This window comes from Rhinopithecus bieti, unplaced genomic scaffold (assembly GCF_001698545.2).
Source record: "Rhinopithecus bieti isolate Rb0 unplaced genomic scaffold, ASM169854v2 scaffold_47995, whole genome shotgun sequence".
NCBI lineage: Eukaryota > Metazoa > Chordata > Mammalia > Primates > Cercopithecidae > Rhinopithecus > Rhinopithecus bieti.
In genome coordinates, this window is record NW_016819498.1 from 733,535 (window position 1) to 754,446 (window position 20,912).

Consider the following 20,912-nt stretch of genomic DNA (forward strand, 5'->3'; position numbering starts at 1 on the left):
TGAGAGGAAGCTGGATCTCCCTGAGCCTCAGCTTTCCTATCAGGTTATACAACTGTGTCATTCTTTATTTCTGGAATTTTCTTATGGTTGCAAAAAATATTGAAAATTTTCTACATCTATAACATTTTGGATGTGCAATTTTCATCTTATTGTGTTCCCTCACATATGGTGTTCTTGCTCAAAGAGCATCAGTATTTTTAACTTGCACAATATTAGTAACTACTTTGAATTATTCTTCGTTGACAAGTATCCAAATATCTATCACAAATTAGAAAATTACATGTATTATTTAGGCTAGTGTTTTCATTGATTTTTCAGACAAATTTTCCAGTAGAATCACTGTATTTTACATTTGGAAGAGATCATGAAGACAATTTAATATGAAGTTATCTTTGTACAAGTGAAAATCTATAGCGCAGAGAGGTTTAAGTGTCTCCCCTAGGTCAATGCTTAGTTAGTAGTAAAAACCACTAATGGCAGCCCAGTGCTTTTCTGTATAAAACATTAAAAGTTATTCTAAAATTCCTATTTTTATGCAGCACCCTGCAGAGGATGCACCAGGAATAAATAATTGGCACATTATTATACTATCAGTACTGCAATGTAACACTTTATCGGTTGTATAATGCGTTCATATATCATTGATGTTTTGGTCACAGTTTTTTTTACTGTATGTCTTATATCCTTAACTAGATTGTGACTTCCCTGTGGTTGGCACAATTTCTTTTTCTTTCTTTCTTTTTTTTTTTTTTTTTTTTTTTTTTTTTTTTTTTTTTTTTTTTTTTTTTTTTTGAGACTGAGTCTTGCTCTGTCACCCAGGCTGCAGTGCAATGGTGCAATCTTGGATCACTGCAACCTCTGCCTCTTGGGTTCAGTGATTCTCCTGCCTCAACCTCCCGAGTAGCTAGGACTACAGGCATGTGCCACCATGCCTGGCTAATTTTTGTATTTTTAGTAGCGACGGGGTTTCACCGTGTTAGCCAGGATGGTCTTGATCTCCTGACCTCGTGATCTGCCTGCCTCGGCCTCCCAAAGTGCTGGGATTACAGGCATGAGCCATGGCGCCCGGCCCACAATTTCTTTTCCAAATGTTTCTCATAGCTTTTAATAAGTCCTAGACATATGCAAACTACTTAACAGAGATTGACATAAATATATTTAAAACTAATACCATAATGCTCATTAAGAGAGGCAAATTACTGTAATCCTGTATGGATGCAGGTGAACTTGTCAGTCTGAAAGGAGCAAGTTGAGAAAATGCCCTCATTTCTTATCAAGCCCTGAGATTGTTCCTGAGGGTAAGTGGTTTTAGGATTTGAAGCGATTGGTGAAGGTTGAAACAGAAATTAGAGGGAATGATAAGGGAGTTGTCTAACCCTCAAGGACATGTGGCAGCATAGTAGATCAAAATAATCAATAAAAATAATGACAAAGCACTTACTAATCATCGGGCCCTGCTCTCAGTACTCTGCCTGTATTAAATCATCACCTCACAACAACCCTAGGTATTTTCCCCATTTTGTGGATGAAAAAAATTGAGGCTCAGAGAGCCTCAAGTGAACTAGCTTGCCCAAGTGAACTAGCTAGTAAGTGGTAGAGCCAGGTTTCAAACACTGACTGCTCCCAGGCCCTAAGCTCCTAATCACAGTGTGATGGTTAGGATAAGACCAGGTAAGCAGGTGGTGGTTAACACAATGCCTAACAAATGCATGGTCCCCTAGTGGAAGCTCAACTGGTATTAGTTCCCTCTGCTTTCTGGTTTTCAACCCTCTCACCCCGTATTTATTTACTCATCCACTCCTTACTCACCAAACACACACACACAATGACACACTCACACACAGTCCAGTCTTTAACAACAAAGTCCACACTCAGGTATCTAGGTCACTAGGTGCCAAATCTATACGTACATTCTTCTTCCTGATAGGATTTCAGGTCACATACATAAAATGAGTCCTAGGACCAACCTCTGCTCTCCCCATCACTCTCCAGGGTGAATGTAAATACACACATGAACACTGACTCTGGATTCCAAACATATGCATATGCATAGCCTAGTATAAGGCAGAATTCAACTCCGGACTCTTCGTTTTCCGTTATCCAGGGAAATGCATGAGTTACCAGGACAGATGCCAAAGACTTTTGGCTCTGGTAGTGGAAACTGGGAGGCAATGGTGAAATGAAGTAAGAAACTCCAGGGCCAGAAGGTGGATGCAAGTCAGCAACGGCTTTTCCCAGGAGCTTGCTCTTTTTGGGTAAGTGCTACACGTACAAGCACCAACCCGCTGCGTAAGCCACCCTATTCCGAACCCTGCTCAGGCTGCAACAGATGCACACACTGCAGGAAGCCTCATTTGCAGGAGATGAGTGTTCCCTTGCTCTATTTTAATCCTGGCAGCCCAGCCGGGGAAGGTTTTGTCAGAAATGGTGGAAAAGAGTGACAACCAAGCTTTCTGGAGTAAAGGCTAGGCAACTCAGGAGCAACGAATCACGACTCGCACAGTATTTAATAATTCAAGGGAAAACAAGTATCCTTCCCGCAAGCCCGCACTTTTGCAGCCAGCTTGGGCAGCCGTGGTAGCGCCTGGGCAACGACCTGCCGGGCTCCGGACGGTGGGCGCGGCTGAGACACGAGCAGCGCTGCCCCGCGGCTCCGGAAACAGCCCTTCCCGTATCCTCAAGGGCCAAATCCGTCCTGATAAACACCCCTCCTGGCCCTACAGTGGGAAGGGCAAGTTCAAATGCAGGGCGTCAAGCCCACAAGCCTAGAGACCCGGCCAGGCATCCCCGCCCTCTTCGCTGCGCAGTCGCGCATGGTGAGCAACAGTCCCCACCAACCCCGATTACTGCGCCTGCGCACTCCAGGGGTGCCCCCACGCCCCTTTCCGAGGCCTAGCGCCTGTCGCTTAGCAACGCGCGAGTCATAGTCGTCGCGCTTTGCGCGCACTTTTCCTGGCAGGGCTGCGTCCCTGTTCTTCCCGGGAGGGTCCTCGCTGCCTGGTCCCGTAGAGGCCCATGGAGGGAAAGAAAGATAAGCATCAGTAAGTGCTGGGGTTTCGTGTCTTATTTCCCCTTCCAAAAACTGTTTTCCTCCTTCAGGGGGAGGCCGGGGTCCAGCACGAACAGTCCAGGCCAAGCTCAAACAGTCCTCTTGCTTCTCTAATTTCCACTTGGCTGAGCGCTTACAACAATAATTTTTAAAACACACCGTTTACTGAGCACATACTGTGTGTCAGGGACTTGACTTGCGTTACTAGGTCTAAAATTCTTGAAGTCATCCACAATTCTCACAATTATTAGCAGATTTTGTAGGCTTTACCTTTAAAATTATCCAGAATCTACCACTGTTCATCACTTTCAGTACTGTCCCCACCCAGTCCCAAGTACCAGCTTCTCTTGCCTGGATGCTGCAACAGCCCTCCAGTTGGTGGCTTTGCTTTTCTCTTACCCCTCTGCAGCCTCCTCAACACAGCAGTTAGAGCGGTCCTTTTACAGCCCAGGTTAGATCGCCGTTCTCCATCCGACATCGTAGAGTAAAAGCCAAGGCTCCTCCAATGGCCTATGGAGTCTACACAACGCGCCCTTTCCCGTTTCTTGCCTCCCTCTGACAGGACTCTGCTACAGCAAACAGGCCTTTCTGCTGTCATCTGCAGTGATAAAGACTAACATCAGCAGCACCTGGTTGTTAGGAATGCAAATTTTGGGGACTTCCTACCCCCGAGACACACTGAATCAGAAAGTCTATGGCTGGGGCTCAATAATCTGGCTTCAACCAAGGCATCCAGGTGATTCTGATGTACCTTAAATTGAGACTATTAATCAAGGTAGTACATGCAGCCAGTCAGGAATGATGTGGAGCCAGTGATAACTTCTTCCAAAGCCTGTATTTTTGACCCTAGAACAATGGTTCTCACACTTGAACGTGCATAAGAATCAGCTAAACAACTGGTTAAAACACGTTCCTGGGAACCAGCCCCAGAGATTCTGAGTTTGTAGTACTCACTAAAAACAAGTAAACAAAAAACTAGGTACATAAAGGAAATGGGGCCCATAAATTTGTATTTCTAACAAGGTCACAATTGATGCCAGTGCTGCTACTCCAGTGCCCATACTTTCAGAAGCAGTGTGCTAAGGATGGTTACACTTCTGCTGGGAAGCTTTGGCAATTACAGTTCACTCTGCTGGAATGCTTTTCCCACAAATATCCACTTAGCTCTCTCCTCCCCTCTTTTTTCAATTGCCACCTTCACAGTGCAGCCTCCACCCTACTTAAAAATGCAAACCTACCTCCCACATACATGCACTCCCTTTTCCCATTCCCTATTTTATTATTGTCCTTAGCACTTAACAGACTATGTAATTTACTTTTTCATCTGCCTTTCCTCCATTAGAATGTAAGCTCTATGGGGGCAGGAATTTTTGTTTTGTCACTGCTTTATCATCAGTACCTCCAACAGCACCTGGCATGCAACTCAATAAATATCTGTTGAAACAATGAATTATTCAATGTTATTCTCATATCTCTTACAATAGGCATTGTTCCTATCATGCAAATGAGACAAAGGCTCAGATATGGCAGAACTGGGCTTCCAGTCCCTGTCTGACTCACTTCAGAGCCCATCAGTGTTTTTATCTGTACTTTTCCTCTGGCAAGAGATTGCTAGAATCATATATTTCACGCTTACTTATCAACCCATAGGCATTCATACCACAAGTGCTTAATCAAATGAATTTAACTATATAAGCAAATAGCCCCAGTCCTTTTCTTCAAGGACTTGATCACTACAAGTGTATATTGTTGTATGATAACTATGAGAAACAGGTGGAAAAAACTGATGCCAGAAGCCTACAATAAATTGACCCCAAAGAGTCTACCTTTAAATAAATAATTATATCTCTGGAAAGATAATAGAAAAAGGTTTAGAAGTTTTTTACATTTTACCAGTAATCACTTTTTCCAAATCCTTTGCAGAAAGTAATTTTTAGAAAGAAGGAACTAGAATCCAAGGATTCTGAATGTTGCTTTTATGTGTACTGGAGGGGTGGTTGAGGGTATTCAAACAAAGCCAGAGTAAACAACTCCAGCAGATTCAGCAGAAATATGTAAATATTATAATGGCAGTCCATTTACCTTGGATGAACAGGACACTTTTCCTGATGTCGGGCACGTGATGAATTCAACAATCTACACCTTCATGGAACTTATTGACTAGTAAAGGATATTTGTAGTGCTTACTAAAAACAAGTAAACAGAAAATTAGGTACATAAAAAATTGTGGTGTTAATAAAATAAATGAACAAAGTACTAAAATAGAGAATGCATGTGGCAGGGGAAGGAAATCTAGGAAAAGCTGCTGAGGAGATGGTTTTAAGCTGAGACCTAAATATCCTGAGCCAGCTGTGCTGGGAGCTGGGAAAGAGCTGTCCAGGCAGAGGGAAGAGCATGTGCAGGTGCCGTGAGGGAAAGAGATTGATGTGTCCCTGGAACTGACAGAAGGCAGTCTGGTTGGAGGGTCTTGAGTGAGGTTGAAGAGATTCACTGGGGCAACTCACACAGGACCTTAGAAGTACGATTAGGAGGCAGTATTTTATTGCAAATGAATGGAAAACTACTTGAGGGTTTTAATTGAAAAGCGAAGTGGGCCAGGCACGGTGGCTCACGCCTGTAATCCCACCACTTAGGGAGGCCGAGGCTGGCAGATCACCTGAGGTCAGGAGTTCAAGACCACCCTGGCCAACATGGCGAAACCCTGTCTCTACTAAAAAAAAAAACACACAAAAGTTAGTCGGGCGAGGTGGTGCGCACCTGTAGTCCCAGCTACTCGGGAGGCTGAGGCAAGAGAATCACTTGAACCTGGGAGGCAGAGGTTGCAATGAGCGGAGATAGTGCCACTCCTGCCTGGGACAGAGTAAGACTCTGTCTCAAAAAGGAAAAAAAGGAAAATGATGCAATAGAAGAGATGGACCTGGCATTCATTTGAAGGAAGGCAGGTGTTATACTTTAAGGGCTGTGTGTAAGGTTAAACAGTGCTCCCTGCTTTCTCTGTGAATTTGGGGTTTCAATGACTCACCTGCTATGGGATCACGGCTTTGATTTTAAAAGCTTCTATGTAAAAAGTATTCAAATTCATGTATTTCATTCTTTATTTTCAAGCAGGTGAATTTTAAAATACTGCCTTTTATAATTTCAATTTCTCCTTATTTGAAAGGAGAAAAATCTGATAAGCTGTTTCTTCCCATACATTTTTAAAATATTTTATTTTAGTAATTTTCATATTTGTAACAGTGTACTTATTAGTGGCAAAAAATGAAGAGATTTATTTTGACTGCCATATAGTGTTCTTTTCTTGAAAAGATAATAATGGTGCTCCTTTGGTAGCTTTAAGTTTGCCAGACAAGCTTTTGAAAATTAACTGGTTTATCCTAGTCCAGATAGCTGTTTACTAGGTAAAGGGGGGAATAAAGCCATTCTCTTGGTAATAAAACTTTTAAAGAAGATGAGTTAAGTATAGGATGTAACTTGTCCACACACGTAAGTACTGCAAACATGATTTGGAAGCATAATCCCATCACTACTCTTTCTTTACTCCAAGCAAATGAGAGGTGGTGCACTGCACTGGTATATTATAATGAGTAATCATTATTAACACAAATCCCTTTATCGCTTATATGATTTAGAATTAGAAAATGGCCTCCTACATTTTAATAGCACAAACCCTTTTAACTGTTAATACAGCCTAAATTGTCTTGACTGATGTTTGTAATATATTTAAATCTTATGTAATTTTGACTCAATATTTTAATGGTTACTTGGGTAAATGATTTACTATTTGTGTTTTTCAGACAGCATAAAATAGAGGATGCTGCTATAGCATATGTAACTGAAAATGAAGAAATTAAACATGAAAAAAAACCTGGAAAAAGCATGCAACATTCAAAACCACATGTCGTAAGAGGACGTATATATTATGCTAAATTCATTAACACAAATGCAAGAACATACAACGAACCAGTTCCCTACATAGATCCCAAAAAAGGGCCAGAAATACAGGTTGGACAGATGTTCATTGTATACAAATAGAGATTTAGATTCAGACACTGTTTTACAGAATAATTTGGTCACAGACTATAAAGGATGAGACACATCTCAGAGTAGTACTTATCATAATCCAATAGTTAAAAGCAGTAACCTGGAACTATTTTGGCACATGACTTTTACATATAAATAATACAGATACAGGGAGGGAATCTAAGTAATTGTTTCCCTAGATTGGGTCAGATTATTGCCACGAAGTAGTGCTTTGGGGTTACTAAAGAAATTTCATGTATATATTGTATTTACAATATATATTCTAATATAAAAATGTCCCATGATACTCAGTAATTCACATACCTTCTGTAAAATAATAATCATTTATTAAAAGCATATGAAGTTCTAAGAATGAGCTAAGTGTTTTATATATATTCTTTAATCTCTACAATTTTTATGAAGTCTTATTGGAAATAGTTTACAGATAACACATATTCCGATGAGGTTAATTAACATATCTGAGATTAAGTAATAAGCAAATGTCACAGTCATATTTCTGACCCAGGGCTATTGGTTTAGCCAAACCACACTTCATTGACTGTACCATGCTAAAAATATTCCCCTACATTTTTTATAAAGTCAGGTTTGTTGCAGTACAATTTATTGTATTAGTTTCCTATTGCTCATCTTAAAAATTTTCACAAACTTAAAAGATGGTTGAAAGCAGCACATATTTATTCTCTAGCTTAGAACTCCAAAATCCATCTCACTGGCTGTTGCCAGGCCTAGTTCTTTCTGTAGGCTCTAAGGGTGGATCAGTTTCCTTGCCTTTCCCAGCTTCTAGTGGCTGCCCACGTTCCTTAGTTTATGGCACCTTTTTGTTCAAAGTCAGCAACACAGCATCTTCAAATCTTTCTCTGACCCACTCTCCTGACTCTCTCTTATAAGGACCCTTGTCATTAGATTGCACCCACCCAGATAATTCAGGATAATCTCCCCATCTCAAGATCCTTAATCACATCTGCAAAGTCCCTTTGCCATGCAAGGTAGCATTCACAGATTTGGGGATTAAAACATGAACAATCTTTAGGGACAGAAGGAGGGAACATTATTATACCTACCCTCACACAGTAAATTAGTTACCCTTGTAGTGTATAATTCTTTGAATTTTGGTAAAAGTGTAGTCATGTTACTCCATCACAGTCAAGCCGTGAATCATTTCCATCACCCTCAAAGGTTCCCCTGTGCCCTTTTGTGGTCATCCCCTTCCTCTACTCAAACAGCCACTGATCTGTTTTCCATAGTTTTGCCCTTTCCAGAAAGTCATGTTAATGGAATTATACAGTATGTAGCTTATTGAACCAGTCTTTCAGAATAAAGCATTTGGGATTTGTCCATGTTACTGTAGCATGTCACTAGTTCATTCCATTTTGTTGCTGCAACACACTTGCTGTGTGACTTTGGGCAAGTCATGCTAAGCTTCAATTTCCTAATTTATATAATTAGGATAGTAGTTGTCCCTCATGGCATTTTTGTGGGAATTAAAATATTTTGTCAGTTACTGTTCTAGACACTAGAGATAGAGCAGTGAACAAAGTAAATGGGGGAAAAATCCTGTCCTTACATAGCTTACATTTTAGTGAGGGAATAGGTAAGTAAGCTGTATTCGAATGTTATATGGTAGTAAGGGCGGCATGCAAGGCAGGATAAGGAATGCTGCAGGCAGAGCTGCAATTTTAAATTGGTGGTCAGAGAAGGCTTCACTGAGCGACATTTGAGTGAAGACCTGAGGGAGAGTGAGGGAATGAGCATGTAGGGACTTGGCAGAAGAGCATTCATAATGCACAAAGGAAGCACTCACTAGACATTAGCTCTTAGTGGCAGCAGAATCCTAATCTACTGCTCTTTGCAGTGATGGGGACTCATTTGCAGCTGAGAGCAGGATTCTATGAGAGAAGACCTAGTACAGTTGGAAAAGGAAATGTGTACCATCTAAATGGTCTCAGATCACTGTGCCAATGTCAGCCTCCTCCTACTCCACTTCTTTCCTCATCTCTCTGTGTGTTAGGTATAGTGATTTAACATTTAGATGGAGATTGCTTTTTGTGAGCTCTCTTCATACTGATAACATCTGTTCTTGTCATAGACAGCACACCATGGTGTGAATGTGAGATCTTCTTGGGGTAGGAATTCCTGTGGTTAAATGTACTTTAATTTCATGAACTAAACCCTTTTAAGGGCCATATTGAGAGTACTTCATTTTGTACATTTGCTTATGCTCTCGTACCAATTATTTCAGATTTTAAAGAAATCAATTGTTATTGTTAGACCAGACCTACACTGGGGAAATTAATTTGGTACCAAAATCCAGATTAGTGAAGTTCTTACATTTCTTATAAAGGCTCATGAATGACTCTGAGCTCTAGTTCAGGGCTGAATTTAAAACTGTTCACTGAACTCATCCTTACATTGGCAGTACTAAGAAAAAGAAGCTGGTTTGAGAATAGAAATATGAAACATAAAAGTTTAAAAACTTTATCCCAACTAATTTTCTCTTACTTCTTACTCTATCGGTATGTTGGAAAAAAAATGAACAAAGGTGTTAAGAGCTACTATCCGCAAGACTAGGTGACAGGGCAGTAGTAGAATCATTATTAGCGCTGGGCCTTTAAGAGATGGTGAAAGTGAGTTTGAGATGAAGAGCTCAAATAAGGGAAGCTGTCCATGAATACTAATGAGCAGAGTTACAGAGGAAGACTGAAGATACCACTGAGTTACAAGCATGTCTGATTTGGGTGTGGCAGGAAGGGAAAGTTTATATTTTAAAAACATAGCCTGGGCAACATGGTGAGACTGCATTTATACAAAAAAAAAAAAATTTTTAAATAGCTGGGTGTAATGGTGTATGCCTGTGGTCCCAGCTACCTGAGAGGCTGAGGCAGGAAGATTGCTTCCACCTGGGAGGTCAAGGCTGCAGTGAGCTGTGTTCACGCCATTGCACTCCAGCCTGAGTGACAGAGTGAGACCCTGTCTCAAAAAGAAAGAAAATAGGCTGGGCACAGTGGCTCACACCTGTGATCCCAACACTTTGGAAGGCCAACGCAGGAGGATAACTTGTGCCCAGGGGTTTGAAATCTGCCTGGGCAACATAGTGAGACCCATCTCTACAAAAATAAATAAATAAATAAATAAATAAATAGCCAGGTGTGGTAGCAAGCCTCCGTAGTCCCCACTACTTAGGAGGCTGAAGCAGGAGGATGGCTTGAGCTCAGGAGTTCAAGGCTGCAGTGAGCAATGATCATGCCACTGTACTCCAGCCTGAGCAACAAAACAAGACCCTATCTCTAAAAACAAATTTTAAAATAATAAAATAAAAAACAAAAACAACAATGAACCTTAAATCTACTCATTTCTAAGTATCCAAGGATGAATAAAGAACATATATTTCACATATTTGTAAACTGTTCCTTTAAGATGACAGGTTTCTTTTTAAAGGTTAGCTTGGTTAAGAAAAAAACTGGTTGACAGTAATGCTGTCTTTATAAGAGTAAAGAATATAAACTTGCCTAAATATTTCAAATGACACCTGTTGTTTTATGTGTTTTGCTAAGATAGTATCTTTAGGATGCAACACGAGATTGGTTGGTTTTATTTATTTACAAGATTTTTAAGATTTCTTACATTTCTACCTAGGAACATAAAATTGAGGATGCTAGAAAAAGTAAGAAGTTGTTTTAGCTCAGTCACTTCCAAAGAAAACTGGTTTGATTGTCTTGTATTTTTGGCTGGGTGAGGTGGCTCATGCCTGCTATCCCAGCACTTTGGGAGGCCAAGGTGGGCAGATCACGAGGTCAGGAGTTCGAGAGCAGCCTGGCCGGCATGGTGAAACCCCATCTCTACTAAAAATACAAAAAATCAGCCTGGCATGGTGGTGCATGCCTGTAGTCCCAGCTATTTGTAGGCTGAGGCAGGAGAATTGCTTGAACCTGGCAGGCACAGGTTGCAGTGAGCCAAGATCATGCCACTGGACTCTAGCCTGGGCAACAGAATGAGACTCCGTCTCAAGAATAAAATAAAATAATTTTTAAATATTGGTACTTTAAAAGAGATAGTATATACTAGGTTGGTATTTTCAAAAATTTATTTTTCAGAGCACTGACCCTTGTCTACATGCTTGACAAAATAAATTTGCAAAGTCAAATACATTTTGGAAAACCTGTATTTTTATAAACCTTTCTCAGAGCTTCACAATTCACATTGGTGTATAAAGGTTCTGAGAAATCTTGTGATAAACTTATTTAGCTTTGTTTTTCTCACTATTTCCCAAAGTTATTTAACTGTGGACACCTCTTTTGTATAACACCTATTAATATGCTGGAGAACTAGTGTTCCACAGAACACAATTTTCGAATTTTTTTATGGAGGGGTACATCATGAACTGCTTAAAAACATTTGTTTAAGCACTCATAACATCTATAGCAAAATAGAGGTGAATTTAGGTACAGTGTAACCAATGTGACCTTAGCTGCCCTAGTGTCTGTGATAGTACTTCAGTTTTTTAAAGCCACTGAGCTCTACCAACAAAATGTGATTGTTTATGTATAGGTTTTGTCAAAAGCCCACATTTCCTTGGGAATCCACAAAGTATGATTTTATGTTCCACAGATGACCACCACCAGCCATCTTGGCTAGGCCACTGTGGCTGTGGAGCTTGGCTTATGACCTCTTACATTCGCTTAACTGGTTTCTCTAGGATACTTCACTTGCTTTTATTACTTCTCCTCTGAGGATTCTCCCTTAATTTCCCAAAGAATGGAAAATAGGTAATCTTTCCTAGAACATCTATGAAAGCTTAGGGGTACTAGGAGTATAACATAGAGACTGCCTTGCACTGGCTTCCAAATGTGACTAAGGGACCCACAGTGCAACAGCTACTGGCCTTCCCAGAGCTGCGGGTTAGAAGAAGCCCCGTCATCAGGAATCTCCAAGCACCTCCTGACCATGGAGCCCAGTGACTATCATCCTGGGGCAGGAAAGAAGACAGGCCTTAGACTGGGAGGGATAACTCCTCTCTGGGTCCAAAGTTTGAGTTAGGCAAAACCCCCTCAACAATCTGCAAGATGTGGTCTGTTGCCCAGTGCCTAGACAAAGCCATCACGCTAGGTAACTTCCCAGCTTATTTTGTCATAAGTAACTGTGTTAACCCCGCACAATCCAATATAAGTGATGGTACACAGAGCAGTAAATTTTGTGTTAGTCTTTCCTTTCAGTATGAGATAAAGATAAAAACAAGCCTCCATCTATCTCTTTCCTTAATCTCATAATCTTTTATGAGTAAATGTTTGGACCAAAAAGGCATGCACATGTTACATGGGCACATACGCACTCTCACTCTTCCAGGAACAAACCAAACTTTTTAGGCATAAGGAAGACTATCCAGAAACATGAAAGATAACCTTTTTTTTGGACTGTAAGATTTCACTCAGCTAAAGTGAAGATGCATCCAATTTCTAACACTCATCAGAACACTTTCACAAACTGCAGTCTTAAAGTCACCAATCACATTTTAGGAAAAACTGTTCTCTATTTCCTTTATATTTGTGAAACAAAGACCATTTTGGCAAAACTCTCAGTTTAAAAGAAGTTTGCTCAAAAGATGAAATTATCTCTCTGCTTTAAGCGTAACTTTGCATTACACTTTTAAGAAAAAATTATAGCCAGGCATGGTGGCTTATGTCTATAGTCTCTGCTACTCAGGAGGCTAAGGTGGGAGGATCACCGGAGTCCGGGAGTTTGAGGCTGCAGTGAGTTGTAATCGCACCACTACACTCCAGCTTGGGTGATGGAGGGAGACCCTGTCTCAAAAAAATAATAACAACAAATAATAATAATTAAAGCCCATCAGCCATTTCCTAGTGGTTTGCTCATCCCAGAGTCATTTTTCCAGTAACTTGAATATTAGCAAAATAAGTTTTTGATCAACAAAAGTAGATGATATAAAGTGTTTGTGCATGCTTTACAATCTTATCATAGAGGAAATTTCTCAGGATACTTGCTGCTATGGTTTGAATGTTTGTCCCCTCCAAACTCATGTTGAAATGTAATTTCCATTGTAACTGTATGAAGAGGTGGGACTCTTTAAGAAGCGATTAGGTCATGAAAGCTCCACCCACAGGAGTGAAATGAATGCCATGATAAAAGGACAAGTTTGGTCACCTCTTGCCCTCTTTTTGCCCTTCTGCCTTCCACCATGTGAGGATGCAGTGTTCAAGGTGCCATCCTAGAATCATAATTACCAAACCTGCCAGTGGCTTGATGTTAGACTTCCCAGCCTCCAGAACTGTGAGACAGTAAATTTCTGATCCTTGTAAATTACCCATTCTAAGGTATTCTGTTATAGCAGCACAAAACAGACTAAGACATGCACTTTGAGCCTCTGTTTTCACTTCTTCAATAATTTAATGTGGTTTGTCCTTACCTGGTTTTGCATTCCACAGCCGGTTTGATACAGCAGTGCAGCACAGAAATTAGAAGTGTGCACAAAGAGTTGAGGGTTTGAATTGTGGCAGTGCAGCAGTCTGCTAGTGATATACCTTGGGGAAGTTACTTAATCTCCTGGCAGTTTTCCCATCTGTAAAGTGGGTGTGCCTGCCTCATAGAATTGTGATGAGCATAAGACAAGACCTATAAATCCTAGACCTTGGGGCATAATAAGCACTATTATAACTGTGAAGTGGAGTGGATAAGAGCTGCCAGAAGCAGGCGCTCTGACAACAGTAGGATGTAATTATTTTCAGCCAGATAGTGAGAAGACGCCATCTGTTTAGTAATCTGTTCTAGAATTTTCCTAGGATCTGCATCAAGTAGTCTTAATTTTTAAAATTCACCTTTTAGCCCATTCTGAAAAATGAAGCATTAGCCAATCTATTCTCCAAAATGCACTAGTTCCTAAATTTCTGTGATCTCTGCAGAAATTACCCCTAGTTACAATTACCAGTTATTCCATTACTCCTGCTTAATAGTTGTCATTGGCCTAAAAACTGGCACTCTTATAAACTGACAAAGTGAAGTCCAACTCTCTCCTCAGCTCTTCAGGGCTTAGTTCTTTGGTACATGTTCATCCCATCTTTTTCAAGTTAACCATAATTTTCCTTAACAACCTCAAGTTGAGTAGTTCTGACTTTCCTGCACAAGATTCTTCTCTCCAAATGGTTAGCCGGAACACAAAAGATAACCTTTTATGGGGCTGTAGGATTTCACTCAGCTATGAACAATTTTTCTAGAAAACCTATTTTTGCTGCCTTTGACAATTTTATAAATTATAAATTTATACAATTTTATAAATTTATAAATTTCTTCCAAGTTTCTTGACAATCTTCTGACAAGCTGACTCCATTAATTATTTTTAAATCTAATGTTGTATATGTCTTTTATACATGCCTGTCTTTTTAGAAACTAAGCTCATTTGAGAGCTGACTCCCTATGCAGCCACATAGGCTTTTTTTTTTTTTTTTTAAAGAAACATCTTCCTTTTTGCATCAATGTAGCCCCAATTGTATTGTCAGAATTTTACCTATTAGAATTGCATATTCATCCCCCTTGAATCATAGTTTAGAAGTCTTTGGCTATGGAATCATAGTTGATTTTTTAAAAGGCAGACTTGCTTCCTTATAGCCCACGGTAGGTGTTTGATTATACCGAAAGTTACTTTCATACCCTAATTGTATTCCGTGAACTCCTAAGTGTCATGGGTTTCTCAAGGGTTTTCTTACTACCACCTAACAACCAGTTTTAAAATATTTGGTCAGAATTAAGTTGACTAACAGTTCCCCTCTGTACTCTCTGAACTTCCAATAAATCAAATTGTCATACAGGCTAATGAAGAATCTTTCAGTTTTCCCTTTCTTGTATACTTAGGTTTTAGTACCAAAATTCAGTAACATTGGAGAGATTTCCCCTTAAAACAAAGTTTATCAAACTGAGTCATTAGTGAACCATAAATCATTGAGTTGCAGTCAGCAATGTGAAATGAAATAGGAAAGCAATAAAATAGAAGAGAAAAGTAGCTGAGCACACTGCATATAGTAAGAATAAGTATTTTGTGAAACTTTTGTTTCAGTTTTATGTATGTGTAGCATTGTGCGCTCTTGTATGACATAAAATATATCTCATGGTACAGTTTAGGGACTAAAACTCTAAAACCCCATTTTAGATGATAATACATTATTTGTATTGTCATAATGAAAAGTTTAGAACATAGTTTTTTAGATTAAATATTTAAATATATACATACATGTGTACATATATAATAAAATTATAGTACAAAAGAAATACAGCTATTTTGTTGATTTTTACCATTTTTTTTGTTGATGGAAGGTAGCTTAAGAATTTAGCAGCTGTATTTTAGCTAAAATACATGACAACTCATTTTCAGTGCCTTCAAAGAAATACATTTTGTAAAAGATATTTCTAGATTTCAGAATTCCACATTAGTACCAGGATATCCACTAACTTGTTAAAGTGAATTACTGAATATCCATAGACATCAAGCAATAAATGAAAATGCCCTACAGTATCCAATATTGTGTTTCCAATTATTTTCTATGAAGGGTGACTGGTGGTCACATGGTAAAGCACTGGAACCTATCTTCCTACCACCTTATGACTCTAAGAGCACCCAGAGGAGTGACTTCCAAAAACCAGCGTGTCCACTGGTTTTGCCAGTCAAACACAGCAAGATGCAAAAGCCTTCTTGTGGAATAGGTAAGGTTTTGCAGTGGCAAAAACCTTTTTTGTTATCTCAAATTATTGCTGTCAAAACTAAGATGTATTAGATGTCCTGACACCTCCTGAAAAAGTTACGTCTTTACAGAAGTTGAAAATACACACACAGCAAGTGCAGCCCTTGGGAAGTTTGTTATTTCTTCCTAGTGGACAGTTTGTCTCCTAACAGTTAATGTGACATAATGAAAATTGTACTGGTCATTAATAACACTAGCCTCAAAGTCAGAAACTTAGTAGCATTCTGCTGGTTGTTGCCACCACATTTTAATAGTTATAACTATTGTCACTTCAAAGAAGGTAGTTGATGAAAGGGGCTATTAGATAATCTGTAACAGTGACCTGTCATTTAGAAAGATAATAAAGTTTCCACTTCTGGTTCAGGATAGTAGACTGAGCACACATACCTATGTTTTCTGCCTTCCAAGACCCTATTACTATAAATAGTAGCAAAGCAATAAACTTCTAAGGGTGAAGATAATAGAAGGAAGAACTTTCTGGAATGTAGAAAAGACTAGAAGCCTACTGACAGATAAAAGAGAATAAGGAAGCAATAGCTAGAAGGAGATACACAAAGAAGAGACAATCTGCCTGGCCAAAGCCCTGACTGAGCTACATGCTGAGCCAGCAGGCATAGTGGAAAGCAAAACTGAAAAGCGAGTAGGAGACAGTTACTTCAAAGCCTGTCCCTTAAATAAAGGCTCCAGTCATGAGCACTCCATCCTATCCCAACATTAAGACTACTAGAGCGCAGTGTCTTAGCCAGATGTCAACTACCACACCAGTTATTTCAGTAAATCAAGTTGATCCCCCCATCCCCTTCTTATGAATGGACAACCAAAGATTAGAATTATGCCAATTAAAAAAAAAAGATTTGGAGGATAAAGGCAGGGAAATATCACAGAGCATAAAACAATAAAACAAAGACTTCAAAAATGAGAAGGAAAGCAAAATAGAGGATCTGTTTGGGAAATCCAACTTTTCTGGAGCTCCAGAAAAGAGAAGAGTAAAAATAAAGGTAGATAATTAGCAAAACATAACATTTCTTGAGCACATACTATTTGCCAGGCACTTTATGGAGCTTTCTGAATAGTAACTCATTTAATTCCCACATGAACTCTATGCAACATAATAGTGTAGTAATACTATTAATATTCTTATTTGTCAGATAAGAAAGTGTAGGGAGGCAAAATTTTACCTCTACCCTCTTGAGTGTTTTTGGCTGGGCTTGAGAATTAAATTGACACAAAGATCAACAGGAGAAAAGCATACAAATTTATTTAATACAAGTTTTACATAGCAGGGGAGCCTTCATAAGGAAATGAAGACCCAAAGACGCAGAAACAACACAAATACTAAATTGGACAAAGAGTAGAAAATTATAAAAATGGGACAAGGCAAAGGACTTTGGGCTAGGGTAATTGGGTAGAGAAGTGACTAGGAAGATAAGGGTGAGTTGAACAGGTTTATTTGTCTAGATTTCCCCTCACCTCAAATTCCTGTGCTTGATGATAAGAATGATGCTTTTCTTCTGGTATAGGAGGATATCTTTTACACAGGAATTTCATCTGCTTTTGAGAAAGAGAAGGAAGGTCAGACTGTTTTTCTTGCATCTGCTGTTTTTCAAGTGCCTTTAACTCAATACAGTCAATAATGCCAGAGTGGCATTTTAGAGTGGCATGTTCTGAACTCCTTTGGAAGCAAGCGTGGAGTTGAAATAATGTGCTCAAGGCTACACAGTGAGTAATTGGCACTTGCACCCAGCTAACCTGACTCCAGTACATATACTCTTAACCAGTACTGTACAGTACTCTACACAACCTCTAAAGTAGTAAGAAAGTTTCCCTACATAAAATGCATTAAAAGGGTCTACTGAGTGCTTCTAAGTATGAAGGGGTAGAAGATGCATACCCTACATATCATTACAAAATTGCAAAACAATCATCAACAGAAGATTCTAAAAGTTTCCATAAAGGGACAGAAAAATAAGCCACCATCTAAGAAGTAAGTATCAGCATGGAATCAGGCAGCACTGATGCAAGAGTACAATGGAGTTAATATCTTCAAAGTTCTCAGGGGAAATACTTTTTGACCTAGAAAAGGGAATTTATTTGGCATGGATACTAAACCATTTTTTTTCAAGTGGCACTGGGCATTACACCCACTGAGAAGGAAATGAAGTCCTGGCACAACATTTGACCCTTAAATGAACAAGATGTATGTAATTATGTAATACTATGCATGCTGTTTAGTAGTTTTCAACTTTTAGGCTCAATCTATAGACACAAGTTTAAATATGGTTACAGAACAGAATGCATCTTAGCATCTTTAATAAGAAAAGTAAGTGCACAACGATAGAAGATGAGAAGTAGAAGAGAAGAAGGGTGCTAACATCATTATTTGCGATATAGGTAACCAAGAGATACTATCCAGTGGGGGTGAAACAAGGAATAGATGTTTAAGGTGAAAGGTCAAAGGAACCAGTCTAAAAACCAAATTTCTCTAACCCTGGCTTCTTTACTGAGCTTCAAGTTCACGTATCCAAACACCTACTTAACATCTCTTGGATGGCTAGTCACCTTCTCAAACTTGATATGGCTGGAATAGAATGCTTCATTTCCCCCATCCAAACTTACCCCCACGAGTCTTCTCCATCTCAGTGAATGCCACCTCCACTCTCCCACCAGGTGCTCACGTTTTGATAAGCTAGAAGGCATTCTAAAACTCTCTCCTTTTGCTCCCTGCCCCTACATTCAATCCATCAGCAAATCGTGACACCTCTATCTCCAAAACAGACCCCAAATCTACTCCTTTCCATCTTCACTGTAAGCAATGCAGTATAGCCGCTATTACCCCACTTGCTTTCTTCCTCCTCTGTGTTTTCTGCAGCATTGTCAAAGGATCTTTTTTAAAAAAAACAAATGATATTCTCCTCCTTTAGATTCTCCAGTTACTTCTCACTGTTCACAGAATAAATTTCAAATTCCTCGCTATGGCCTAGACGGCCCTTTCTGATCTGTCAAATTTACCTGCATTATCTTCTATTGCTCATGTGAGGATTTAGAGACAGAGAATATAACTCAGACCAAGGAGGTAGAGACACTCTCTGAAAGTCAAGCTTGTTTCCAAACCAGATTTATGTCTATGTACTTGTTACTGTATTTCCATATTTTAATTACATATTCTTGTGAGTTAAAATCTGAGTAAGAAAACAGTTGTTTCTATAAAACATTCAAAGTTGAATGTGCAGACTTGATAAAAGGTCAATTGCTAACTTTAAAAAATGCTAATTAGGTATAGGCAAAATAACAAAGAGGAGTTGGACTTAATTTTTAAAATCTTGAAGGATTCTGCACTCATTTTGCTTGAAATGTGTCTTTACGTTTCATTCTGTGTCAAAGAAATAGAAACTGGAAGTGATGCATTAGAAGCATGGTTTGCACAAGAAACACAAAGTGGAATTCCAATCAGTGGACACCTCCTCAAAGAAAATGGCTTGGCATGCCAATAAAAATTTGATGAACTGGTTAAAATATGTATCTACATATGGCATATGATTTTTTGCTTTAACTTTCTTTGGTAGCCAACCAGTCCTTTCCATATAAGAAGCAGTTATGGTACTTTCCTACTCCAGTTGAAGGGATGTAGAAGAGTGGTGAAAGATGATACTGGAGAGATGGGCTTTGTTCTGGGTTCATAAGGCAGGGCTCAGTCATTTCATAAGGGATCCCCCAAAATCAGGGTCTGTAGATCTACTTAATTTGCCCAGAGAGAAATCCTCCAAACCTCTGCCTAGGACGGAGGACAGAAAATCCAGGAGTCCCTTAAAAGCAGTCCTCTGCAACATCACCTTGTCCCCCTGCCCCACGCTCCCTGCCTCAGAGGCATCTGAGGCCTCCCGATTCCGGGGCACTCCTAGAATGCTGTGGCATGAATTGGCTTAATTTTTACCCCACCCTCTTCCCCATAGCACTTAACTTCCAGTTTTCTGTAGTTTACTTGAGTCTATTGCTACTTATCCATCTGTTTTCCAGCTTCCAAATTTGTTAACATCTTCACTCCCATTTAGTTTTTTCCTTAAGGATGTAAGCCCTCTTAAATTTCTGTAGTGTGATTGTACTGGGGCTTGGGGAAGGAATGGGGGAAATGCACGCTGAATTTGCCATGTTTAACTGGAAATCACGGCAATTTTGTCACTATCAATACTCCTTTTATAATATTGGTTCAGTATTAAACTTAGTACTGTGTGAACCTGAACCCATTAAATTTAATCATCCTGTTTTGCTCAATTTGTGAAGTGAGAATAATTCCTGCTTTGCAGGATTGTTGTGAGAAACAACATGTAAAGTGCCTAACACAGTGTTTGCTACATAGTAGACAATACATGGTAACTGCTTCTATTATCAATAATTGCATTGTACTACATTGTGCGTTGAGTTGAAATTTAACTTGAGAATCTGGCATGGTTCTCTCTCTGTTCTTTTATTGGTATTTCTTTTTCTCGCTCTGTTCTTCTGTTGGCATTTCTCACTGCCAAGTTCATTATTGTATCCTAGTGTCTAGAACAGTGCCCAGATTCAATAAATATTAGCTAAATGATAATTATACATTCTTCAATAAAGTCATAATGTAAAGTAACATATACTACATAATATAGGCCTGCAATTTATTCATATTTTAGGTATTTGGATATTAGATGAAAATGATTTTAAAAAAATGTTTTAATGTGACATTTAAAAATATGTATATAAACTAATCTATATGTGCCAGATTTTAACTATAAGCATATGAACATAGAAAATGTGCATATAAATATGCACTAATACCAATTAAAAGTCATCTCATAGTCATTCTGTTCCATCAGCCCACTTAATTACGCCTGGACTTTGGCATTTCAGCAATGTTATCTTGTGCCGATAATTCAAAGCACCCTTTATGTCTTCTACCACACACAATTTCCTGGCTGCCATCCACAGTCAGTTAACAAATGGCTATGCTCCATCATATTTGAGCGCCTGTAAGAGTAAGTGTTCGCATTTGGTTTTATATAATAAAACTTTATAAATTGGAAAGCCTAATCTAATTTGTGAATGGGGTATTT

General features: G+C 39.2%; 1 protein-coding gene across 2 annotated transcripts in view; it reads left to right on the forward strand.

The window, feature by feature from the left end:
* The first annotated feature begins 2,902 nt into the window (after nucleotides 1-2,902).
* Nucleotides 2,903-20,912, forward strand: part of CIMIP6 (ciliary microtubule inner protein 6) — a 29,897-nt gene continuing 11,887 nt past the window's right edge. Inside the window, exons 1-3 of one of the 2 annotated variants that reach the window (XM_017859050.1) lie at nucleotides 2,903-3,041; nucleotides 6,844-7,051; nucleotides 15,640-15,793. In XM_017859050.1, the coding sequence (XP_017714539.1) occupies nucleotides 3,016-3,041; nucleotides 6,844-7,051; nucleotides 15,640-15,793 (388 nt within the window). In that variant the 5' untranslated portion in view covers nucleotides 2,903-3,015. The remainder of the gene's footprint in view (nucleotides 3,042-6,843; nucleotides 7,052-15,639; nucleotides 15,794-20,912) is intronic. The other variant, XM_017859051.1, reaches the window with a different exon arrangement.